The 25,871-nt window shown below is 36.5% G+C and overlaps 1 protein-coding gene across 3 annotated transcripts; it reads right to left on the bottom strand.

Annotated features, from left to right (window-relative positions):
• Positions 1-768: 768 nt before the first annotated feature.
• On the bottom strand, positions 769-25,246 carry LOC104088423 (cation-chloride cotransporter 1-like). 3 transcript variants are annotated; one of them, XM_070195414.1, is made up of 13 exons: positions 24,765-25,246; positions 24,010-24,156; positions 22,370-22,448; positions 10,801-10,892; positions 10,358-10,472; positions 9,986-10,086; positions 9,782-9,843; positions 9,294-9,521; positions 7,777-7,891; positions 7,440-7,634; positions 6,211-6,611; positions 4,571-4,732; positions 769-2,018 (listed from the first exon to the last, which is right to left on the bottom strand). In XM_070195414.1, the coding sequence occupies exons 1-13, from the start codon at positions 24,959-24,961 to the stop codon at positions 940-942; spliced, it is 2,973 nt and encodes a 990-aa protein (XP_070051515.1). In that variant the 5' UTR covers positions 24,962-25,246; the 3' UTR covers positions 769-939. The 3 variants fall into 3 exon arrangements, with proteins under 3 accessions (XP_070051515.1, XP_070051516.1, XP_070051517.1); XM_070195415.1 differs by lacking the exon at positions 24,765-25,246 and having other exon boundaries at positions 24,003-24,143; XM_070195416.1 differs by lacking the exons at positions 24,010-24,156; positions 24,765-25,246 and adding an exon at positions 17,697-17,753 and having other exon boundaries at positions 22,370-22,422.
• Positions 25,247-25,871: the final 625 nt, after the last annotated feature.

Below are 25,871 nucleotides of genomic sequence, written 5' to 3'. Positions count from 1 at the left end.
ACAACGTCCTAAACCAAATCCTTTTGCTACCTTTGGGCCAATGATGCAAAACAATAGGGTATTTCGCATCTATACGCGGTTTTGGGGTTACAATTGAAGTTTTACCTACTTTGCAAAAATATTGCAAGTCTACCCACTTTACGATCAACTTTAGACTTATCGGGTCTGAAATTAAAAAAAATAATCTTCAATTTGTTGTACTTTAGACTTATCGGGTCTGAAATTGCACTTAAAACTTCAGATGCACTTAAAGTTCAAATGAGCTCAAATTTGAAACATAACCTCCAAATATCATCAAGAACAAACCTCAATCTTCAATTTATCAAAACGACAATAAATCTAACGAACCGATTTTGCAATTAAGAAAAAGAAGAAGAAGAAACCCTAAGCAATAGTAAAAATAAAGCATCACAGCAACTCACCACTATAAAACATCATAAAACTACCTTAAATATGTTCACAAACACCGTATAAAATCACTGTCACCCGAAGAAGAAGAAAGAGGGGGAAAAGGCCTAAAGTTGTTTAAACTTTGGGTACTAGTTAAAAAAAAAAGTGGATACATATTAAATGGGGGCGACCAAATAATGTCCACGTGCAATTTTTAATAAGAGATAAAGAGCCTTTAGAGTACCTCCTCTTTTCCAGGGGAAAGGGAAATAGGGTGATGAGGAAGAAGTTTCCTCAATGGTAACAGGTTAACCAAGTCTGTGACTTGGACCACAGTATAGTTGAGTTGTATAAAAGGCTGCATTGACCTGAGATTCATCGGTCACAAAATTTCGTCCAGATTTCCCGGTTGAAAAAGAAAGAATTATACAATGAACTATATTGTACACCCCTCCTGCTCGCGGAGGGAAAGTAAAAAAAGAAATGAAGTTAAGGCAAATAAATTGGATGTTTTTAGCTAAAGAAAAAAAAATGGTATTTGAACAAGAACTACGTGAATAAAGTGACAACATCTTTGTGATATCCACGAACGATCAAGAGCCTTGGTACATTTTCAACCAACAGGTCCATGTACTCCATGTAGAAGGATGCAGGATGATTGAAAGGGGGAGGAGGTAGACTTACGAGCACAACTGCAGCCATTCTCGAGTATTTCTGTATCATTAAATTCAGCTTAAGAGTGGTATAGAGGAATTTCTCTACTTGTTGCTCTTCAACAAACACAGGCTTTCCATCAGCCAACAAAGGGGTCCCGTCTCTCCGCGCTTGCTCTTTCATTTCTTCCAAGTAACTAGCAACTCTCTGCTGTGCAGCACTGAATGCTTCAACAGATTCTTGCTGCTCCCCTTGGGCTTCCCATGACTTCATCGAAATGACAATAACTTCAGCTTGCATCCGGAGATCATAAAGAAATTTCTTTACATCCGCCTTGAGACCCTCTGCATCAGAATCTTCCTCTGCAATGCAGAACACCTGTATCTTACACCCCTCAAAGCTATCTTTTGTAAGGAGGAGCTGAGAGAGCAGAAGCATAAGACCACCATCTCTCACTATCCAGTATAAATCGATGGTACCATACTGTCTTTGATACTCATTTGGCCATTCATCTAGACCCTTAACAATGACAACAGCCTTGTTTGCAACAATGCAGTCATTTATTATTCCTACAAAGGTAGCAGGAATATCGGTCAAATTTTCACGACGCCAAATCTCAGGGTACCGCATTACGATTATATTTGGCTTGAGATTTCCGAGACCCATAGTCTGAACAATGCCTCTAAAGCCTTCTGACATGTTGGGGGCAACAACAATCTCAGCTACACCTTCACATTGCTTGTACTCTATATAGGTACTTAGCTGCTCGCAAGCAGCCTTAGCATCCTCAGCACGTTCATGGTAGTCTCCATCTATAATAGAGACAAAGATGGACATTCCCCTGCCTTTTTTCTTCATGCAGTTGGCAAAGTCGGCAAGCTTTGGATGGCACGGCACATTTTCTGGCAGCTTGCCCCATGGACGACAAAATACAAGCGGGATAGGATACCAGTTTTTCGGGTGTACTTGGTTTGCTGCATTTACAATTGAATATTTATTGCAGGTCATCCCATCAAGAGGCACTAAATAAAATCATATAAGAATAAAATCTTACATACTTGAGCATAGTGAACCAAGAGAAGAAATTCCCCAATGATAAGTCGCAAACTCTTCAATTTCTGTTTTGTACAATTATTATTATTATTATTATTATTATTTGATAGGTTCTGTTTTGTACAATTAATAACTTAATGCATTACAAATACTCGCAGAAAGTAATTGCATTTCTAGTGATGCAGTCTATTCCAATAACCACAGAAAAAGTAATGGAAAAGGAGGCAAGGTTTGCCATTTAAAGTTAATAGCCAATATATTCGTTTTTTTCCAATCAAGTAATAGCCAACATCTTTTTACACATTCCTTCCCATTTTAAGACTATTTTACTGCACAGAGTTTAAAACTTTAAATTGTTAATCTAACTTATATGTTATATCAATGATATTGGAGAAAGTATTAATAATGATTGAAAGTTAGTTTGAATATAGAAAATATCACATCAAAGGTTAAATATAGTCTAATGAATTTAATTCTTGAAAGCTGTGAATGTTGCAATAAAAATGGATGATATCAACCATTTCCGGATGTCCCAAATGACTAGTTTCATACAAATTGAGACAGAGGAGTATTAAGTAGGAGTAACAATTTACTACAGTTATACAATTCGATGCCTATGAGGAAATTGGAGAAAAATATTACCTAGGTAGTTTCTCTTCGTTTTACAAATATTCATGCTTTACCAACACTTAGATTGTAACAAATTCAGCTAATCTTAGAAGTACATTTTATGCCCTACATAGCAGTAGGATTGCAGGGTCTATGCGGAGAACAGAAATTGATGAAGAATAAGGCAAACTCATCCACTTGAACCTTTTAAAAGTTTGAATTCATTGATTTCATAGGAAAGAATTGTACGATGCCAAAATCCATGACTCAGAATTCTACTGGGAGAAATCAATACATAAACCATACTTGTACACAGAACATAAAAATCAACTAATCTGCACTCTGCTAATTAGCTAATTACAATTTAAGCAATCACCCAACGAATAAGAAATAGAGCAGAAACAGTTAAGTAACCAAATATTCTCCATCTCCAAAACAGATTTATCATTGGCTATAACACTATTAGTGGCCGCAGAGCCAGAATTATGACTCATAATTTTAACCCCCCAACTCTTCTGTAGCTTATCCTTTATTTTACTCTTCCATTTTCAAGAAACTTACAGCATCTTAAATATGTGAATTCAATGTGAAATTGATTTGATAGTGGTAGACCAGCTGAGATGGGTATATTGTTAAATAAGGGGTAAACTACAGGTACCAACCATCTACTTTAGCAACATTACAGACAACAATACCCCTTCCTGCTCTAATATGCATACATGGAGCTCCCCTCCTTAAAGGCAAAAACTATACCAAAATAAAGACATTTATGCCTTTGCCTAATTCCTATATGTCCTCTTCTTTTTCCTATATTGTGGCATCACTCATTTTCTTATTCAAATTATATGAGCTAAATTATATCTGAAACCTCTCAGAGATTTTCTAATTAGAACGCACACTTTTCTTAATATATTTCTTTTGGGTGAAACCGTGAAAGTTCTTTTTGACCACATAAAGAGATGTTAAATGCAGTTTTCACTTAATCGAAAAAATAAAATTTCAACAATTTTAAAGTTCAGCACTTATTTGATGTTATTCTTTTTGTTTGACGGTGGTGAGTGGAGACAAAAAGGATATTTTATATTTATTTTTTTAAGCTTATGTACCTCCACATAATAGGTAATGAGTCAAGTTAATAATAATATGAAATGGGCAATTGGGATTTGACTTTTATTTTTGAATTTTTGTTAGAGAGGAATCACCACTCCAAAAGCAAGTGAGCCGAGGTTTCACAGTTTCAGTAATGCATTTTTAGACAAAAGAGGGTATTAGTCTATTTGATGTAATTTCGTAAGCTGGAGGAAGGTTTACATCTATCATTAACCTAAACGGAAGGTAGCAATAAGTTCCTTATTAAATTACTAATAAGGAAAAAGATAACAAAACTGACCCTTCAAACAATTATTCCCTCTACTCCATTTTATGTGGCGTTGTTTGACCGGTCATGGAATTTAAAACCAAAGAAAGAGTTTTGACACATATATGTAAAGTACCATAATTGCCCTTTATATACCAACAATTAAATGAGAGATGGTGAGAGTTCACGTCCTTTCATATTTCTCTCATAAAAAATGAACTTTTAAATCAAATGGATCCCAAAATGCAACACAAGGATCTGGAAACAAAACAAAATGCAGTTTCACTTAAATAACAAATTAGATAAACAACCTATCATAATGAATACATTATGGCTCCTTAGTGACAATCTAAACTTTTGTATTCCCTCACTCAATCTTTGCCCAAATAAGAAGATACAACAAAGGCGAGGAAACAGTAAGTTTTGAGAAAACAAAAGAAGGGCCAGTACAAAAGAATCTGAGCTGTGTAAGTTAATAAGTAAATTATACAAATTACTCATACATACCTCCCAAAGATCGTAAACTGCGAAGAGCAAGCTGAAAATACGCACTCTTAAAACCATCACCCCAGTCTCCTGCTTTCCCCTTGATACTTACGTAATAATATATGAGGCTTGCCAGGGCTAGTGATACAATAGTGAATGCCCAGGAAATCAAAAACATGATCACTGTAAACAAACAATAGAAAGAAAACATAAACAAACTCTGACCTGGAGGAAGAGATCAGATGAGTGAAAACATTAATTTCAAGGTAAGTCGACCACCTCTATAGGTTGTCCCCTAGCATATTCTAGCCAACTACATCACTAAAGGTGCAAATATAGGATAAATTATAGAAAAGCAAACTATAGTGTCTTTACTATTTGAATCAATCTTTGGATTGGGTAGCAGAGGTGGAAAGTCAAGACTAACACAATGAACTCCTCTAAGTGGGAGTCCTCGAGCACAAAGATGACATGAGAATATTGGCTCCATCAGGGGTGCTCAAAGTTTAATCTTATTCAGGTATAGAAAGAGTGCATCCTTCATAATAGACATCTTACTTTTATAAATCAAGATTTTAAAATAAACTAATATTACTCTTTTATATCAGAGAACGTCACGAGTGTCTAGAGAGAAGAAAAAAAGAACTTCCCAAGTTCCACTGCCTGTTCAATTATTCTACAAATTTCGATCATAACCTGTCCCACTATAAGTTCAAATTGCAAAAGTTGATCAAGTGAAGATGGCATAGAGTACCCAAGAAAGAATGACATATCAATTCGTAATAAATTCTGCCAGTTGAGGCCAGCCCACATGCTACAGTATACGAGGGCAGAAAGTCAGAGCAACAAGGTCATTTCACATGTCACAAAGTTCTCTAACAAAAAGGATGAGCAGGCTCTGGCAGCATCACACACATGCCAAATAGAAGAAAAAAGGACTGAATAAATACCAACAATAGAAAACTAAAGGAAGGAAGAGCTATGAAGATATCAATAAGATCCCTTAGTCTACTTTGCTTAGATCATCAAACTGAAACGACCAACTTGTAGAAGAAGAAAAACATGGGAAGTGACAACAACCATAGGACATTTGGTTTCGGACAAGTTTACAAAAGCATGGATAGAACCCATGAGCACTTCACATCATCGTGAAATGCTGTGATTGAAAATTGAAATATCCAAGAGAAACTTATTTGGTGGTCTAAAGAAAACTTTTGTTCAGAACTTATAAAAATTGAGAGAATCCGGAATCTTGGGCAATCTTTAAAAGCCCTTAGGATGCCCTTTGGAACCCTTTATACAACCTATATAGGAAATTTATCACTCAACACCTTCCTGCATGTATAACCTGATTTTGGGTTCACATTTGAACTTTAACGTGGACTTGTGAGTGTGAGAAATAGGTTTTCGCTCTGATACAATGTGAAAAAATCCGACCAGCCAACCTAAAACCTTAAGCGAATGGGGAGAGCAGGCCAAGAGCTCTATAAATTCCTTTGGAAGCACTTACACAGTCCATGTGGAACTGGTATATCTCTCAACAAAAAGGTAAAGTAGGAAAATAAATCCCAATTAGGATCAATGGTTTAGTTATTGCCATCTACATTATCCATAACTAGGAAAATAAAATCATTATCCAACAGCTGAAGCAAAGAAGATACCTATACAAAGTAATGCTCCAACAAGAGAGAGGCCCCAATGGTGAAATTTCCATCGAGGTCGCCAGCTGGGAGCATCTAACAGATCCAGAAGGAAGGAGGATAAGTTCACACCAGCATAGCATACGAGGTAAAACATTGTTGAAGTAGGTGAGACAAGATCTAGATTCCCAATTACAACACAACCAATGCAGATGAAGGCAGTGAAGAGAGTAGCCACATGAGGCTCATGTCCATCTGCCACCTTAAAATAGTTAAGAACAGGTAGAATGTCATCATTTGCAATTGCTGCAAGGAGACGAGGAGCACCAGTCAAGCTTTGAAGGGCTGCCCCCAAGGTTGAGAGGATTATCCCAACATAAACAATAGCTGGAAGTGGCCATGCAACTGTAGCACTCAACAACCTGCACAAATACTTTTAGTAATGCAGTGAATCCAAATTTAAGATTTCTTGATCAGTGAACCAAATACCATTAAGCATCATGAAATAATCTCTTCCACACAAAATGAAGAGTTAGATGCGCTTTCAGGTAGAATGTCATCATTTCCAATAGCTGAGTAAACGGAAATAAATTTTACCTTCCCTTTTTTACTTCCTCACCTCAAACCTTCCTCTTTTTCCCACCCAACAAATATGATTAAATATGGAGAGGCTATAGAGAGGTATTCCTCTTAAAAAATTCTCATATCATACTCTAAACTGAGTTTTAGAAAATAAAGTGTCTTAATAAGTTGATGATGTCCACTTTAGAAAAAGAGATGTCTTAACCCACTTCCCTTACATACTCGATTTACGGATTTAGAAGGGTAAAGTTTAAAATTGCACTACATGGAGTAACACGGATAGAGAGGATTCATACGGCCGATACCAACTTGCTAGGGATCAGTGGCGGAGCCAGGATTTTTATTAAGGGGAGTCAAAATATAAAGAAACAAACTCACCAAGAAGTCAAGGGGTGTCATTATATAGTTATATATACATATTTTTGAAAAATTTACCGAGCTAAACAGAGTAATTTTCTGACGAAGGGGTGTCACCCCTTGGGTGCATGTGGCTCCGCCGCTGCTAGGGATTGAGGCGGAGTTTGTTGTTGTTGTTGCTATATCTTTCTCTACCAAACATACTCAACATTCATTTTCAAAAAGCAGATCACTCAAAACTACAAGTGCAGGTAGGAACAAGGACAGCACCACGAAGTATGATAATGTATCATAAAGTCACTTCATGCTACCTGTCAGTCAAAAGCTTATCTCTAGTTGAAACAGCTCCGAATAATAGCACAGAAACCAGATATAAACCGGTAGTAGTCAAAGTTGCAGCTAAGGTCCCAACAGGAATTGAACGTTGAGTGTCCTTTAGTGATGCCGAACGGTTTGAACCTGCCATGATCCCAGTCACAGCAGGGAAGAAGAGACCTACCAATGCACTAACATGGAGAAGGAAACAAATGTTAGACCTAGTTCCAAATGCTTTCAGTATGCACATTGAAGTAAAAGGTAGAAAGAAGAACGAATAACATATCCTAGCAAAAGGATAGTGTAAAATGAAGGAACAAATGAATGCCTTACTTAAAATCCCAGTATATCTTGCCATTGGGATCTGGAATTCCAGCATTATTAGTCATCTGATAAGAAGATCCCCAGTTATTTTTGAAAGATTCCAAATTCAACCCTGTGATCCCAACTGTACCATGCATAGCAACAGTGGTGTCACATATACATATATAGAGAAATGAAAATCATGATTAACAAAACTTCAGGGAGGACAAAGCTTATATCACTTAATTCAATCAACTAAACCTCAATCCCAATATAATTGGATTGGCTATATGAATCTTCTATATCCATTGCTAAAGTGATAAGTCAGTAAAATTAAGCCATCTTAACTTTACACCAGTCCTCAAAATATCATGACACAGTAAACCATCCCACTAAAGCGAAGAAGAAATAAGTGAATTAATCTTCGGGCTTCCATTTCAAAAATCTCATTCATCCATTGCCTTTTCATGTTATAATTTAACAAACGAATCATACGTAAAGGAACACACAAATGCTTTCTCATAAAATGCAAATGATGCAGGAATAGAGGGAGCAAATAAAGCACTGTCCACGAAAGCACTGTGCAAGTTCACTATTCACAGTTCGTGTAACAAAGCTGTTACTGTAGCCAAGGCTTTCGCCATCTACAGTTGGGACTTCTTTTTTTCCTTTTTGTAACTTTTCTAGTTGTTCCTTAGTAGTTTTAGTTCTTCGATGCTATTTGATTGCCTTCGAAGTTAGCTTTAGGATTCCAGTCTGCTTGTAGTTAAAAGTTCTTAAGAGACTTTATTCTTATAAAAAAAACAGTAATTAATTTGTATTCTACAGCCTTCTGTTATCACCAATATGTAGCCCTTGACTTCCATCTGCAGCTTCAAAGATGCAATTTATTTAAAGCAAAGAAACATAATGTTCAACAAAATGTTCAACATTACTATACTCCAAGATGGCCCCAAACTAATAAGATGAGCTAGAACGATGTACGAACCATGGAAGGGTCATCACTAAAGCAACATAAAATGGTGAGAATCCCTGAGGTTGAGATATCAAGTTCTGATCAAGAATTAAAGACCATTTTACCAATACCAGTAAACATAGACTCAACTAACAGGGCCAAGGCTGATGAATTTGCATTACCATCACTGTCAAGCATGCTCTTATATAAATTATACTCCCTCGGTTTCAGATAATAGAGTAGTGTTTGACTAGGAATGGAATTTAAAAAAGAAAGGAAGACTTTTGCCACATACCAAGAGTGCTTTGTGGTCTTAAACATGTCATGATATTTCTGTGACTATAAGAGCATGTCATTAAGAATAAAATAAAAAGTTTAAAGTTAAAGAGTTTCCAAATCTAGAAAGTTGTCATTCTTTTTGGAACAAACTGAAAAAGAAAGTGTGTCATATAAAATGGAAAATAGAGAACTCATACAGAGAAAGGGTATAGCACACAAGAATTACACACAGAGATTTCAAAAACCTCTCGAGGAAGAAAGGAAAAGAGTAAGACAGAAAAAGAGTAAGAATGAAGGCATAGACAGCATAAACCTGCAGGACGATCATGCCTCGCAGAAAAGATGCCGACAAATATGCAAAGCAGTGAGAATAAAACAGGTACAAGAAATGCCGGTGCAACGCGATTGATCATTTTTACTCCACCAAAAACTACAAAGCAGAGAAGAATAGAGACGACAATCCCATAAATCTGCAGGTCATGCAAACTTGGACTTGTAATGGGCTCTGCAATATCTGTGCCATTAACTCGTGTGATAGTTTCTGCATCGATGATAAATTAAGTTCAGATATACAAATGAATTTGGAAACGATAATGTATTATCCATTAAAAATCAACAATAAATTACTTATATCAATGTTATGATAAAGCCAAGTAGGACATCAGATGGTTTTGCAGTAAAAGTACATACAACAGCCAAACCATTTTTCTAAAAAGCAGGCATAGCAAAACCATAATTTAAAGTCAAGTTGGATTACTAATTTGTAACACATCATGTAAATCAATCTCACTTAAGAAATACCTCTAAAGATGCCAGCACTTGGTACAGCATTTAGAAAAGTCTCAACAGCTCCCAGTACATACCTAACCAGCAGGCACATGAAAATACAGACATCAAAAAAAAAAAAATTAGATAGTTTGAAATGATGAAAGCAACTTAAACTACTTTGGCACCTCCGCCAAGTTAGTAGCTCCTTCATACCAATATAAAGTGATGTATACTCACATTGCTCCAGCAATTGCATTCCCAAGGAAAAAACAGAGCCCAATGCTGACACCAACTTCTGGACCCAATGCACGACCAATGAGATAGTAAGGCCCACCACCCTAGATTAGAGAAAACAAATCAAGGATATCATTAACCAAATAAGCTACAAGGACATTGTTGACAACATAGTAGTTAAGTAATCAGAAGTGTGCTTTCTCTAACAAAACTTAAGCTTTTAGATGAGATGGCCACACAGTGACTCATCCCTATCCTTGTTTAACCAATGTTGGGCAACAGAAATACACATATCAGTGCACGCTAGTTATACTGTGAAGCGACATTGAAAATCTATGCTCTTAATCTGCATCAATCTGATGAACAGTTCCCCACCTTCATGGCACCATTGCTTGCAATCGCACTTAACGATACTGTAGTCAGGAAAGTACATGATCCACAGAACACAACCAGCAACAATGACTCACCAATGCCAGCCATACCAACAATCCTGCAGTATCCACAGAACAAACCAAAGCAAATAGAGCGGTTATTTCATTTTAGAGTGTATCATCAAACTAACACAGGTAGATCAAAGTAGTGGGAGCATTTGCTCTTTGTTCCCTTTTCCTGTTCCTTTTCACTTCCTCATCTTACCCGAAGATATCTTTTCTCCCCTTCGATCTCTACTTGCAATAATCAATTTCTATAGGAGGGGATTGTCAGAGGTGGAGGCTAAAGCAGATCAGTTTGAGTACATCATAATATCAATATAACCACACATTTATGGAGTAACAAGAAGAGCTGATTGGTACTACACCAGATAGTATGAAACTTACCATGAAAATCTAATGTAGTAAATGATCCCCAAAATATTTTGCAAGCATGGCATGAACACTCCCATCCATGTGCCCGACTTATCAGCAGTTGGCTTAAAAAACATTTGACATAGAGAGATGTTAAAAATGCACTCAAAAGCCTCATTAAGCAATCCATCGTTACAAAATTAACTGGCCAGGTATGTGCAATGATTAAGTGTCAACGAAAACATGGAAACATCAACAAATTCCACGGCTATATTTTCTCAGAGGAAAGAAACATGTGACAGACGCTCTTGTTTTCTTTGCGAGAGAATGAAAAGTGCAACCAAGCAATTAGCTGCATATCTAAAGCTCATCAACAAGTTCCATATCTATCCTTTCTCTTATTGGAAAGAAACATGTGAGTCACTCTTCCTCTTCTTTACAAAATAAAGAATATTGCAACAACATAGTAAGCTACATATCTAAAGCTAGAATAGTCCTTCCTTAGGAAGTTAATATGAGCCAACAATAGCTGATTGATTGGATCAGTACTACGTGAGCGGATGATAGAATATGCTCCCAGGCACGCTTCCCGAGACTCTACTCTCCCTTCTTCTTCCTAAGACTACACCACCACCACCAAGAGCCAAGCTTCCCGCGTCCAAACCCCAGTGAAGTTAACCGGCAAACGAGCCCTCACGCGCGGCCAACTCGCGAGCTTTTCCGGCGAGATCTCAGCCACGCGCCGGCGCGTGTGGCTTTTCCCGACGACTTTTCAAACTTTTTTCTTCAGACAACCTCCTCGCGAGGATTTTCCGAGCCTCCCTGTCTCGGTTTCACCAAATTCCGACATCTCTTTCTTTTTCCGGCCATTAAACATCAAATTCCGGCGGAATCAATCATTTCTTTCTTCTAAATCAGTATTCACCCACTGTGATTACTACCAAACCTCCCTTTTCACATAACCTAAGCAGAAGTTAGCACTAATATGGGAGAAAACAGGATATACTTCAATGCCGGCTTCAAATCTTTCGATATCACCAGATGGAATTCCAACAAAGACATATGGTTTGAATGGGTGGAGAGAAGTCGCAATATGATGAGACGCTCATCCATGGGCAGAAAGACAATGGAATGGATTTGCTACGTACTTAAAGAAGCATCGAAAGATCACAAGAATTTAGTAAAGAGATGGAAAAATAAGGACCAACTGACAGAATATTTCTGTACTAGGAAATTCAATGCCCATGGAAGGTATATGAGTATTTTGTCATCAAAGGGAGAAGGAAGATCAGTCATTATTATCCCAGAGTTGGCCTCGAATGCAGGCTGGAAAGACATAGCATTTAAGATAGAAAGATTCATTTATTATGCCCCCAAGCTGAATGTCACAATACCACCCAGAAACACGGTGGATAACTACTCTTATGTCAAAGCAGTTAAGGAGATTAAATGGCATTCCAATACTCTCCGGGAGGCAGATGTCAGTACAAAAAATGGAGATATCTCTATTTTGGAACCACCCGGAATTTAGGACATTGGTTTGCTGAAAAGATACATTATTAGGTACTTTGGGAAGGAAATCACTGAGAGACCCTCATTAGCAGACATAAGGCGATGGGCTACTGCTTCATGGAACAAAGCCTTTGGGGTCAACATGTATGAGATGACTGGTAACATGTTTCTATTCGAATTTCCGAATAGATACATGGCTGAGCAGATTCTTCAAGGAGAATGGAGATGGAAAAAGTTCAAGTTTCATCTGGAATGGTGGAACTACACTGTTGGTAGCATACCAAACTCTCAATTAGTGAAAACCTGTTGGATTAGAGCCATCGGGATTCCCCTGCATCTGTGGTCACAAAATATCTTCAAAGAAATAGAAGATCTCTGCGGGGGTTGGATAGCTACTGAAGAAGAAACTGATCTCAAAAACCATCTCAAGTGGGCCAGAGTACAAATTGCTGGTGATAGCAGAAAGATACCTAATGAGATAGTGATTGAAAGAGAAGGGATCAGATTTTTCATTCCAATATGGGCTGAAAAACAGGCAAGATTTGAACTTTAAGTCATTGGAAAACCTAGACAATGTCGGAGAAGATAAAGAATCGAAACTCACAAGAGACCAGTGGACAAAGGAATCCTATAAGGAACTAATGGATAAAGGCAGTCAAACAGCTGTAGACGTGATGGGTGAGAACATGGGGTGTACTGTATTGCAAATTAAAAATAAGGGAAAGGCACGTGTGCAACACATGCAAGGTCCAAGTTTAAATACAATTGATATGGGCCTTAATGATCCAATTACTGAGTTGAAATTAAATGGGACTGATTCTGCAGCCCAGGTCATTTTTAATGACCTTTTACGTGAGCCCACTGAAGAAAAAAGAATGACGCCTTTTATTGAGGAACTGGGCAGCGCCTCTTGCTCAAAAATTCAAGAAACCAACGCAGGGGATCCAATTCCCACTGCAAACCTCGAAATTATGACACAGGCAATACCACACATGAATTGCGACCAGCCAGAATGTGTAGCAGAGACAAGAAAATCGGGACAGAAGGCAGGGGAGGATACTATATGCATGAAAATGGGGGAAGATCAAGTTGATACTAGATTGGAGCACCAACAGCAGTTATGTCACCTCAATTCTGATCAAAATTGGGAGGTGGAGGAGGTTACTCCTCTCTCAGTACAACACCACAATTCAGTAATGGAAAAAGAGATGGATGCGACACTGTGGGTACATCAGAATATGATTAAATTGGGAAAAATGTTCGGAGTAGACTTTCAAGGCCATGAAGAAGAAGCACTGGAGTTACTCATGCAAATTGACAGCTGTAGACAAGTCAGAAGACTGGACAGAGGTGGAGGTGAAGAAACAAAGGTTCAAAGGCTCACTGGAACTAAAAGGTTTGGCCTCTTTTGATGTCAAATTTAAGAGTGATGGGAAAAGAAATAGGGGAAAAGATCTGTCTATTATTGCAATATGAAGATCAATTTAATAACATGGAATGTAAGTGGATTAAATGACAAGAAGAAAAGGGAGATCATAAAGAGTCAAGTACTCAATTGGAAGGCGGACATTATTTGTCTGCAGGAGACAAAATTGGAGGGGGAAATCAAGGAAATTGTCAATCAAATTTGGGGTGGGAGATGGGTGAGGTATGCATGCTTAGAAGTTAGTGGCACGAGAGGGGGAATTTTGTTATTATGGGACTGCAGAGTATGGAAAGGGGAGGTGTTACAGATTGGTGCATACACTTTGACATGCAAGTTCGAGGCTCTTTTACAGAACTTCCAATGTCATATAACAGGGGTATATGCTCCTAATTGCATAATAGAAAGAAGAACAGTATGGAGGGAAATTGGTGCAGTGAGGGGCCTGATGGAAGGCCCTTGGGCAGTTTGTGGTGACTTTAATGTCACAAGGTACCCCTCTGAAAAACGGGACTGCTCGAGGAGGTCCAGTGAGATGGTGGAATTCTCAAATTTTATAGAAGACATGGAGTTGATAGATCTTCAACTCGAAGGAGGCTCCTACACTTGGTTCAAAGGGGATAATCATACCACTGCTTCTAGAATTGACAGATTTCTAATTTCAGAAGAATGGGATGATAGCTTCAGAAATATCAAGCAAACTATCCAACAAAGGCTGATCTCTGACCATACCCCTGTGGCCCTACGTTGTGGTGCTTGGGAGCAAGATAAATCATACTTTAAGTTTGAAAATTGGTGGCTGAATTCCGAAGGTTTTGATGACAGAATCAGGAATTTGTGGTCTTCTTTTGAATTTTCAGGAAGACCAGACTATATTTTAGCTTGCAAACTAAAAGCTCTCAAAGGTAAGTTAAAAGAATGGAGCAGAAGTTGTAAGGGAAATCTGGGAATGCAAAAATCAAAACTGCTGAGTCAATTGACAGGTTTTGATGCAACACAACAATCAAGAGCTTTGACAGAGGAGGAATCAATGAGGAAGGCAGCTATCCTCAAATTTGGAATTTGAGGACCACCTCAAGAATGAAGAAAGTGCATGGAGACAGAAATCAAGGGCCCTGTGGCTCAAAGAAGGGGATAGAAATACAAAGTTTTTCCATCGTACTGCCAATGCACACAAGAGATGCAGCAATATTGACCAACTAGTGATTCAAGATGAAACAGTGGAGGAACCAAACAGAATAAAGAATGAGATCATTGAATTCTACAAGAAGTTATACACAGAACCTGAAGAGTGGAGACCTGCAGCCAATTTCGACAATTGTCCCAAAATTTCAGAATTAGAAAAGGAGTCTCTACAAAGCAAATTTGAAGAGCAAGAGGTCCTGAGCTGCCTGAAGATGTGTGCAAGTGACAAGGCCCCAGGTCCTGATGGATACACAATGGGCTTTTTCATTAAGTACTGGGATATTTTGAAGCAGGACATCATGGAGGCTTTCAACAACTTTCATTCCCAGGAGATGTTTGAGAAAAGCTTCAATGCAACATACATAGCTCTGATTCCAAAGAAGACGGGGGCCAAAGAATTGAGAGATTTCAGACCAATCAGTCTGATAGGGAGTTTCTACAAGCTGCTCTCAAAAGTCTTGACTGAAAGACTTAAGAGGGTGGTAGGCAAACTAGTAGATGCTCAACAAATGGCTTTTATCAAAGGAAGACAAATAATGGATGCAGTGTTGATTGCTAATGAAGTTGTGGACTCAAGAATCAAACAGAAAAAACCAGGAATTCTATGTAAACTAGATATTGAGAAGGCTTATGATCATGTCAACTGGAGATTTCTGCTGAAAATGTTAGAACAAAGGGGTTTTGGACAGAAATGGGTCAATTGGATGAAATTCTGTATCTCTACTGTCAGATTCTCCATTCTCATAAATGGATCTCCTGAAGGCTTCTTCCCTGCTTATAGAGGTCTAAGACAGGGTGATCCCTTATCTCCCTTCCTTTTCATTATAGCCATGGAAGGCCTGAACAACATGATTAAGGCAGCTAAAGTTAATTTATGGGTTAAAGGTTTTGAGGTTGACAGGAATGGAGCAAACAGTCTAGAGATCGCACATCTCCAATATGCTGATGATACTCTAGTCTTTTGTGATGCTGAAGAGGAGCAACTGAGGTTTCTGAGGATTATCTTGGTTCTGTTTGAGGGAATCTCAGGACTCCACATCAACTGGAGAAAGAGCCATATTTATCCCATTAATGAAGTTTATAATATGGAGCAACTGACTTCTGTACTGGGAGGAGGAGTAGGGTCTCTACCTACTATACACCTTGGGATGCCGTTGGGTGCAAGATCTAAATCCAAAGAGATTTGGAACTCAGTTATTGAAAAATGCGAGAAAAAGATGTCAAGGTGGAAAGCACAATATCTATCAATGGGGGAAGGCTAGTCTTAATCAACTCAGTATTAGACTCACTTCCTACCTACATGATGTCTTTGTTCCCAATTCCAACCGGAGTTATACAGAGATTAGACAAACTCAGAAGATCATTCCTTTGGCAGGGGAATAAGAAAAAAAAGGTCTTCCATTTGGTCAAATGGAAAACCCTCACAGTGGCGAAAAGGCAAGGTGGTCTGGGAATCAGAAACTTGAAGAATCAAAGCAAGGCTCTCAAAATGAAATGGCTATGGAGATATTCTCAAGAATCCCAAAACTTATGGAGCAAAGTGATCAAAGCTAAGTATGGTGAGGAAAATAACTGGGTGTCAAAGAAAGTCAGCACATCATATGGAGTTAGTGTGTGGAAATCCATCAGGGCACTTTGGCCTACAATGAAGAATCACACTTTCATTAGAGTGAATAATGGAAGGAAAACATCATTCTGGAATGATAACTGGTTGGGACATAGATGTCTAAAGGAACTTTACCCTGATATGTTTGGTTTGGCACAAAACTAACAGAAGACAGTAGCTGAAATGTGGACTTCTCAAGGATGGGAACTCACCCTTAGAAGACTGTTATATGATTGGGAGATAGCAAGATTAACTGACCTCTACAACAAGCTGGAAGCATTCAAAGGAATACAGGAAGGGGTAGACTCACTTTGGTGGCAGAGGCACAACAGAGGGGTCTATCAGGTGAAGGCAGCATATAAGATTTTGAATCAAAGTGATCTACAGATAAATGATTGGCCATGGAAGCATATATGGAGAACCAAGATTCCCTATAAGGTAGCTTGTTTCACTTGGCTACTAGCAAAGGAGGTTGTCTTAACCCAGGACAATCTCATAAAGAGAGGAATCTCTTTGTGCTCAAGATGCTTTCTATGTGGGAAAAATGGAGAGACAATTAGCCATCTATTTATACACTGCAAGATAACAGACCAACTATGGAAAAAATTTATTAGTCTAAGGGGTATTTCATGGACAATGCCATGCAGGATTACAGAAGTTCTTTTTAGTTGGGAAGAAGCTGGAGCTGAAGCAACTAACAGAGATAGATGGAGGACTTTTCCAGCATGCATCTGGTGGACAATTTGGAAAGAAAGGAATGCTAGATGTTTTGAAGACAGAAGCAACTTAGTGCAGAAGATCAAACTCAATTGTATTCTTCTTTTTTGTTTTTGGTGTAAACAGATTTACACAGAAGATACACTATCAATCCTAGACATACTAGGATCTTGCTAGGACTGCACACTAGCACATCCAGCTAGCATTTACCTGTAAATATGGTTCCCAGTACAACCAATGTACTGACTTTATTAATATATACTAACGTTATCAATTCAAAAAAAAAACAATAGCTGATTGATTGATGGAGGACAAGAGAGAGGATAAGAAGAACCAAGTAGTAGCTACATATTTAAATCTGGAATGGTCTTTAGGAAAGTTCAGTGTGAACCAACAACAGCTGATGGAGGATAAGAGGGAAATCACCAAGCATCAGCAATACAGCACCAATGCAATAAAGCAGTAAGCCAAAGAAGCTAGAATTACCTAGGATAACCTCCACAGGTAAGGTTGCATAAAGCACCAAAGAAGCAATAAAAGGTTCTGCGAAAACCATTGGAGATCAAAATAAAGTTCCCCATACTAAATTAAACACCAGATGCATAGTTTTTATGAGCTGGCTAAAATCCTTTTACGATACAACCAATTATATGAATTACAACTGAACTCCTCAGACAAATAGGACGACAGATAATCCAGGGAAACAACAGATAACTTACCTCAGATAAATTCTCCACAGGACTGTCGCAAAAATGAAGAATTAGCAAACTACTGCTCGCTTGTGCCACTTAAACAATTAATTCAAACATAGGAGTAGCTAAACAAAAAAATTAAACACATTGTTTTATACGTCAAAGCTCCACCCATGTAAAATAAAAATATCCGGTTCCTTTTCTCCACTTGCTTCCCGCATCACTGGAAAAGATCCTTGCTATCACACCGAACAAGCTTTTAAAGTTTAAATTATCTCCAATATGTTCAAAAATTGATGAGAAGGAAATTCTATCATAAGAAAGGGATTTTACACAAATAGCCAGCCGGATTCACGGTTTACTTTTCCTAGCCAGTATACATAAATGGCACACGATTAATACACATATTATATACATGAATTATACATATATTATACATCAGGGGTTATTTTTAGTTTAAGTTGTGGGTTGTGCAGTTAATTAGGTTAATTCTTCTTAAACAAAGGAGAATAATTGTATGTTTAAACTTATTTCGATGAAAGAACGAATATGGAATGGTGTGACATAAAGCTCAAAATTCTGCAGAACATACTCCCTCCATCCCAATTTCAGTGACGGTGCTTGACTGGCACGGAGTTTAAGAGAAAAAATAAAGACTTTTGAAACTTGTGGTCTAAAACAAGGCATAGAAATTTATGTGGTTATAAATTATTTCATTAATGGTAAAATGATAAGTTTAAAGTTAAATCTATACTATATTAAAAGCACGAAGACCCTTAGCGAAATGTCGTTCGCCTTTTTTACTCTTTAAAAATATATTTTGCATTGGATAAAATTGTAAAGTCAAAACTTTCCTAATATTTAGGAGTTTTAAATTAAAGAAGTTTTTTTTTAAATATAATTAAGTGTTTGATATCTTCTCCTAATAATGATGCATAATATTAAGACACCGAAAGAATACAAAAAAGTAGGAGGAAAGTTTCTTTTCCAACAAGGAAACTCTACGATATTTTCTTTTAGAAGCTTGGTTGTTAAATCCATTTGTTTCTATTCTTAAAATTTACTACGGCGTTATGTTTTAAAATAGTAATTATTGTTGAAAAAAATAGGAATTATTAATTTGTGATAAAAAGAATTAATTACCATAATTAATTTACAGAAGTACCTAAATTATTATTTTTTGGTAAAAAAAGAAACATTTATTATTACTAAGAAAGTTTATTACATAATTTGACTTTATAAAATAGGAATTAGTTACAAAATTCATCTTGTAAATAATAGGATATTTTAATAACCTGTAATATGATTAGCGATGAATTATTATTATTTAGCTACATAATTGGTCCATCACTAGTTTTTTTCTTTTTGTAGTTGGCATGTCTATAATAAGTACTTATACGATCATTTTGATACGAAATTAAAATAAAAGAAGGGATACATAATAGAACACTTATCTTTCAAGATTATCTTGGTTGTTTTCATGCTTAGCTAGGCCATTCGCTACCTTTTGACTAAATAAGATCAATATTCGTCATTTTCAAGAGCTTATATTTTTTAAAATTTATTTTCAAGGGTTTATATTTCTTATAATTTTATACACATCGATATAGGGCTAAGTTGCTCTGACACGGGTGCGGATCTAGAGGTCAGATCCTTTAAGATGGAAATTTTAAGATTCGGGGATACGGATCCTAGAACCGACACAGGTGCGGGAATCCGGCTAAAAATAATTCAAAAATAAAATAAATATATCTCTAAATTATGTGGAGTACCTACCTATAACTTGTTAAATGTGAATTTCTTCTTTATTCGTGTTTTTGCTACTGTTCTCTTATTTTACATAGTCAAAAGAATCAAAAGCTTAAAGATTTCAAAGCAAGCTCCACGTATAGTTTTTTGGGATAAAGAAAATCTTGTCCTTTTATGGTCAATTGAAATGTATAAATAAGAGTAAATCAAATATAAAAAGTTAGATAGTGGTGGGCACGAGACAAAAAGGTTTGCACACGGTCATGACAACTAGAAAGCATATCACTCTTCAAGAAAGCATATCACTTTTCAAGAAGAAAACATATCACTTTTCAAAAAGCATATCCTAATTTGTCTCTGTCTTCTTCATCTATCTGCACTCGCCTCTTCTTCTTTCCTTAGTCTTCTTCCCCAACAAAACCTTTTCCATGTCTCTGTTTATTTGAAGTATAAAACCTTTTCCTTCTCTGTTTGGTCAACGCACCCGATCTTGTCTGACCGAATCCGATACAGATCCCACACCCTTACCCGTGTCAGTGTCGTGTCGACATGGGTACGGCGCCCAAATTGCCGTGTCCGAGCAACTTAGATATAGGGTACACGTGCATCGCACGTGTCCTAATGTTGTTCACCTTTTTTATCCTTTAAAAATAGATTTTACATTGGATAAAAAAATTAACTTTAAATTGCTTTCCTAATATTTAGGAGTTTGAAAATAGTTAAAATTTTCTTACTAAACTATTCCTTATTTGAATTGGGTAGTAATTTTTCACGTTCTCTTCAATATTTTTTTACTTTTCCTAAATTTTCTGAACGTTTTAATTAATAGAAGAAGAATATTACGATATTAATTTACATAAACTTTACGGCACACGTTACGAATGTAATCATAATGTTGTTTATTTTCAAATTTTCTTTAGGTGTCTAACATTTTTAACTAATTAAAAGAGGACTCCGCATACAAAGACTTTACTGAATAAGATAGGAGTGCTTTGCTTCTTTTCAAATTTTTACTATCTATTTCTTTTTCTTTCCTTTAGAGTTATTTAATCATTTTATACTAAGTTAGATTACAATAAAATTAGCTTTATTTCCTTGCAGGTGAATGTGGTGAGAATATCGCTTTTGTACATGTTTTTACTATCTATTTCTTTTTCTTTCCTTTAGAGTTATTTAATCATTTTATACTAAGTTAGATTACAATAATATTAGCTTTATTTCCTTGCAGGTGAATGTGGTGAGAATATCGCTTTTGTACATGTTTTTGTCTATTTCCTTTTCTATGTTTTGTTAGAATTAATTTAAACATAGACTAAATTCTATGTCTTAAGATTTAAGATTTATAATATAAACATTAAATATACGCAATTCACCAGTATTACTTTTATGGAGTCTGATGCAATTAAATTTGAGTCTTCGATAGATAAGATTTGAGTCTTTTATTCCTAATCATGCAAAAACTAATAAGAATTATTCTTGAGTTAGAAAAAGCAAATCAACAAGAAGATTTTTTTCTGCGGTAAGTTTCTCTTAGTCCAAACACCTCTACACAAACTTCATAACTGTCTTCATTAACGACACTATTTAGGTATTTCTACAGATAGAAATTTTCCTTTTTGTTTCTTTCGTCGAATTGGTTTTGAATTGCTTTTCCTCTTTAATTGCAGTTGATTTCTTTTTTAAAAAAGAATTAGCATGAACATGTTATTGTGATTAATATTGGATAAGATTTACAGGTTACAATTCTGTGTATTCTTTTCTAACACCCTGTAGTCCTCTAACCTATTGGGTTGGTGCAAATATTAATTATAAAAAATCATAGTAAGATATCTGAGGCCTTTTGTAGAGAACGTGATTTCTCCCTTTATTACAACAACAACCCAGTATAATCCCACTAGTGGGGTCTGGGGAGGGTAGTGTGTACGCAGACCTTACCTCTACCATGAGGTAGAGAGGCTGTTTCCAATAGACTCTCGGCATCCTTCCCTCCAAGAACTCCCCACCTTGCTCTTGGGGTGACTCGAACTCACAACCTCTTGGTTGGAAGTGGAGGTTGCTTATCATCAGAGCAACCCCTCTTGTTGATTTCTCCCTTTATTGAACAAGCTAAATATAATCAACATTCATTTATATTCAAGGCCTTTTGTAGGACATGATTTCTTCCTTTATTGAACTAGCTAAATAGATCAACATATTAATTCATCATTTTAGGAACTTACATTTTTTCTTTAATTTTTACTTTATGACTCAACCATGTTGTTTAATAGTATTAACTATTTTAATTACATACTCATTAATATAGGGTACACACGCAAAGCCCGTACCCTAGGACTAGTTATTACTAAATGTAGAAAGATGTCATTCATTTTGGGCCCAAGTAAAAAGGGATGAGTGTCCATAAATTGGGATAGAGGGAGTACAAGATTTGACATCCTAAGTAGAAAACCGAAGTACTACCATACTCTTGTCTTCTTATAAGCTTGATTTTACGGCCAATATTATAGCCTACTGTGCATTACTGTTCATTCGAAAGGAAATAATCACTCACTTTTACCCCTAAGTAGACTGACAAATGCATAGGAGATGAAAATGAATGCCACAGTAATAAAGACTGAAAGTAAATTCCAAAACTTTTGTGAACATGATACAGTCTTAACTGTGCATGATGAAAAAGCTTCAGGGAAATCAAATAGATGCTCAACAAATCAGTTCAAGTACCTTAGGTTGCTCAAACGTGATAGTTACATCCTCACCATCTCTTGGACTAGACGGTGCCTGAATTTGATCCCCTGTCATACTGGAATGACAACATTGATAAGAACTCTTCCATTATTTAACCAGCAAAATTGAGACAAAATTGAAGTTAGAAAGTACTTTAGTTGTTAAGGACATTTTTATGTTTTGATAAGTAAGCAACTTTATTTCATATAAACTGCAACCAAGAGGAGAAGAATAATTATAGTACAAAATCCCAGTCTCCCATAACACATAAGCGGAGCTTAGGAAACCAAGCAGTATGCCTAAATCATATACATCCAGCATGTTAAACCAAAAGGACGGAAAATAACATTTGTATCAAACTCTATTTATTGATTCTGCTTTTTCTTTAATACTTCTTTCATTCCTTTATGTCCAAATTACCTAAAGCAGGTAAGCTCCTATAGATATTGGGGCAGATACAGCAGCCGACATTTGAGTGTCTGCATATCTCTATCCAGCATCAGCGGTGAGCTATCCATCCGTGGAGGCTATGTCTGAGTTCTTTTTACTTTATATTCGGTATTGGGTTATGTCCCATCTCACTTAGCTCTCTTATTCAGATACTCCATGTACGTTGTGGCCTATACGTATGGGATATATTGACTAGTACTATTTCGACTGTTATATTTCTGTTATTGAATGATTATTGCATAAATGGATGTCATCTGTATCTGTTATATGAGATGCAAACTATTTTGCTTAACTTGTCCCCAGTGATTCAAGATTCACCTAGTGGTAGTTGCTCGCTAAGTGCCAGTCATGGCCCATCTGGTGTTGGGTCGTGAAACTTATAAAGCACTTCTCCAACTGTAGTTCTGAAGTACATGGTAATCAAAAAGTTCCCCTGTTCTCCTCTATCTTCCCCAAATCAAACCCTTGCTTCTGAGGCTGATATCAGTGTGTTATGAAACCCACGCAATTTTTGCATTCTATATTGATTTTACTAACAAACTATCTTCTTCTTTCACACCAATTGAATCTACATGCTTTGCCTTCTAAAATCTCACATGATTTCACCCGGGAAAAGAACATTCTCCTCTCCATCTTGACAGTATAATAAATAAAAGGAAATAAGAGTAAGAACACGAAATATTTACCCTATCGAAAAATGTATAAGAACATGACATAAGACTGATGATTTCCATTTCTCGTCACCTTATAGCTAGGCAAGTTACTTTGTATATCAAAACTTTTAATTCAAAAGAGGAGACTCAAAATATCACTTCAAAAGAAGAATCAATGGATACAGATTCTAAAAGCCGATATGACTCAGAAAAGTAAAAGATAGACGGACTTTGGAGGAAAATTTTCTTAGAAGAAAGCATCCTAGACAAAGAGAGACGCTAGCCGGAAGCTCTAATCAGTAGATTCTAGATAGATGGAAGAGCATCTCTCTCTAGACTTCGATTCACAGCACCCACCAGAAAACTTAAATTCTACTCCAATGATGTCAAAATGCAACTATATCTAAAAGTTATTAAGCAAAAATATAACAAAAGAGATCGAAAGAATTTCATGAATTATTTCACCCGCAAATAAAAGTTTGTGGACTAGAAGGAAAATAAAACAAAAAAGACACAGAATTTTGTACCTCTTACCTCTTGAGACCTAGAATATTTACTAGAGAATCAAAGCCAAATAATTCCAGTTTGGACTCTCTTTGAGGACCATTGATGTTATGATTGGCTGCTGACTCTTCTCTTTCTTCAGAGGCCATATTTGGCTGGACACCCACTTTAACTTTCCTGAAAAGAAATGGTGCAATCAGAACAATGCTTGAAATGGTTTTCAAGAAATAAAAGAGACAACAAAATTCTAGACGACATCTCTGCACACCCTTAAACTCATATTAGAAACAATGGTGGACATGCCAATGCACCCAATTTTGGCATAATAACTATTCAGAGTAATGGAGCATGTGAGAAAGCAGTCGAGCACCCAATGTGTTAAAGAAATCTACCAAATATGTACAAATATTAAATTTTGAACCCAATAACTCAAATGGTAAGTGGGTTCAACGGCATCTCGAACACATCAAGTTCAAATCCTAGATCAGCCTTTGAGGGCACAGAATATATCGATTTTTTTTGGGAGGGGGAGGGTTAAAATTCACTAAAATATCTTTACACTCTCAATGTATATTGTATAACTTAAATCCTTTGCATAATATTGACGATGGTTTAAATGGAGTAACGTGATCAGTGAGTATTCATATCCCAAACTTGTTTCAAGTTGGGAGTGAGTTGTAGTTGTTGTTGTTATTTGATCTCAATAAATCCCACAAAGAGTTATTATTATATTTCCAGTCAGTACTAGTCAACAGGAGAAGAGAGAGAGAGAGTAGAGAGAGTACTTGAGCTCGTGTTTAGGGAAAGAAGAGGAAGATCCGGGATGAATAGAAGTCATCTCAACAACGGCACTATCATTAACGTCGTGAGCCACTACTGGACTGTACTTTCGTCCCACACCTGTTGGGAACTGATTAATATCATCCGCAATCTCAATATCTTCTCCATCGTCTATTGCCTCCTTGTTTTGATCCGAATGCATCCCAAATTCTAAGCTGTCAAGTCTGAACTATGCAACAAGTGTTAAACGCGAAAAAAGAAGAGAAGCAAGGAAGAAAGGGTTACTCAGATCCAATTCAACGCAGAAATTGAAACGGAGGAGAAAGTGATCTAACAATTCGTGGAATATTTCCTTATATATAGCGAGAGAGAGAAGGGGGGATTGGAACTCGGGACTTGAGAGTTGAGAGAGGAGAGAGGAGGCCGGTGGGTTCTCTTTGGAAGAAGAGGGAAAAATATGCAGCGCTTTCTTAACGGAGTCATTATCTGTTCGGACCGTAACCTTCTTATGCTTCTTAGGAAGGCACGAGGAAAATAATTTCAAAGCTCGTTGGGAAATTCATTTGACCAAAGTGTTCTTCTAATCAATTAGGAAAAATTATGTCAAACATTCTTATAATATGATTTAATTACGACTTTCTATATATTAAAATCAAATTCCTACACCCCTATACTATTGAAAATAAATTTTATTCAAACTAATATTGCATATAATTTTTATAGTATAAAAAAGTGTAATTGTGTAATTTTAAATATAAAAAATAAAAATATATGCAACTGAATTATATTACATTAATAGTTGGTATATATATAACTTTAATCTTTATATGCAACTAAGTCATATTACAATATGATTAATATAATTTAATTTTGAATTTTATCTTTGTCTATAATGGAATAACATAATCCTGCGATTCTAAGCTATTCTTATTTGCTCTATGGAGACTTTTGAGCAATCCAAACTGACCAATTTCAGTTCCTGAAAATAATGGCCAATGTCTAAGCATTAAGCCCCGTATTCCCTTCTTTTTCTTTTCTTTCTTACTACTTTTCCTCGAAGCAATTTCTTATTGTTTTACTCCACTAAGAAGTAAAATTTCTATGAGAAGTTA

Source organism: Nicotiana tomentosiformis, chromosome 2 (assembly GCF_000390325.3).
Source record: "Nicotiana tomentosiformis chromosome 2, ASM39032v3, whole genome shotgun sequence".
Lineage (NCBI taxonomy): Eukaryota > Viridiplantae > Streptophyta > Magnoliopsida > Solanales > Solanaceae > Nicotiana > Nicotiana tomentosiformis.
This window is presented reverse-complemented; position numbering and strand designations above follow the sequence as displayed.

Bases quoted from the DNA above. Each gene is read 5' to 3' on its own strand.
- LOC104088423 (XM_070195414.1), bottom strand. From the start codon at position 24,961: ATGCATTCGGATCAAAACAAGGAGGCAATAGACGATGGAGAAGATATT. The intron at 24,157-24,764 runs GTACTCTCTCTA...ATTTCTTTTCAG, and splicing joins TTCCCTAAACACGAGCTCAA to GAAAGTTAAAGTGGGTGTCC. The intron at 6,612-7,439 runs GTAGCATGAAGT...GTATTTGTGCAG, and splicing joins GATAAGCTTTTGACTGACAG to GTTGTTGAGTGCTACAGTTG.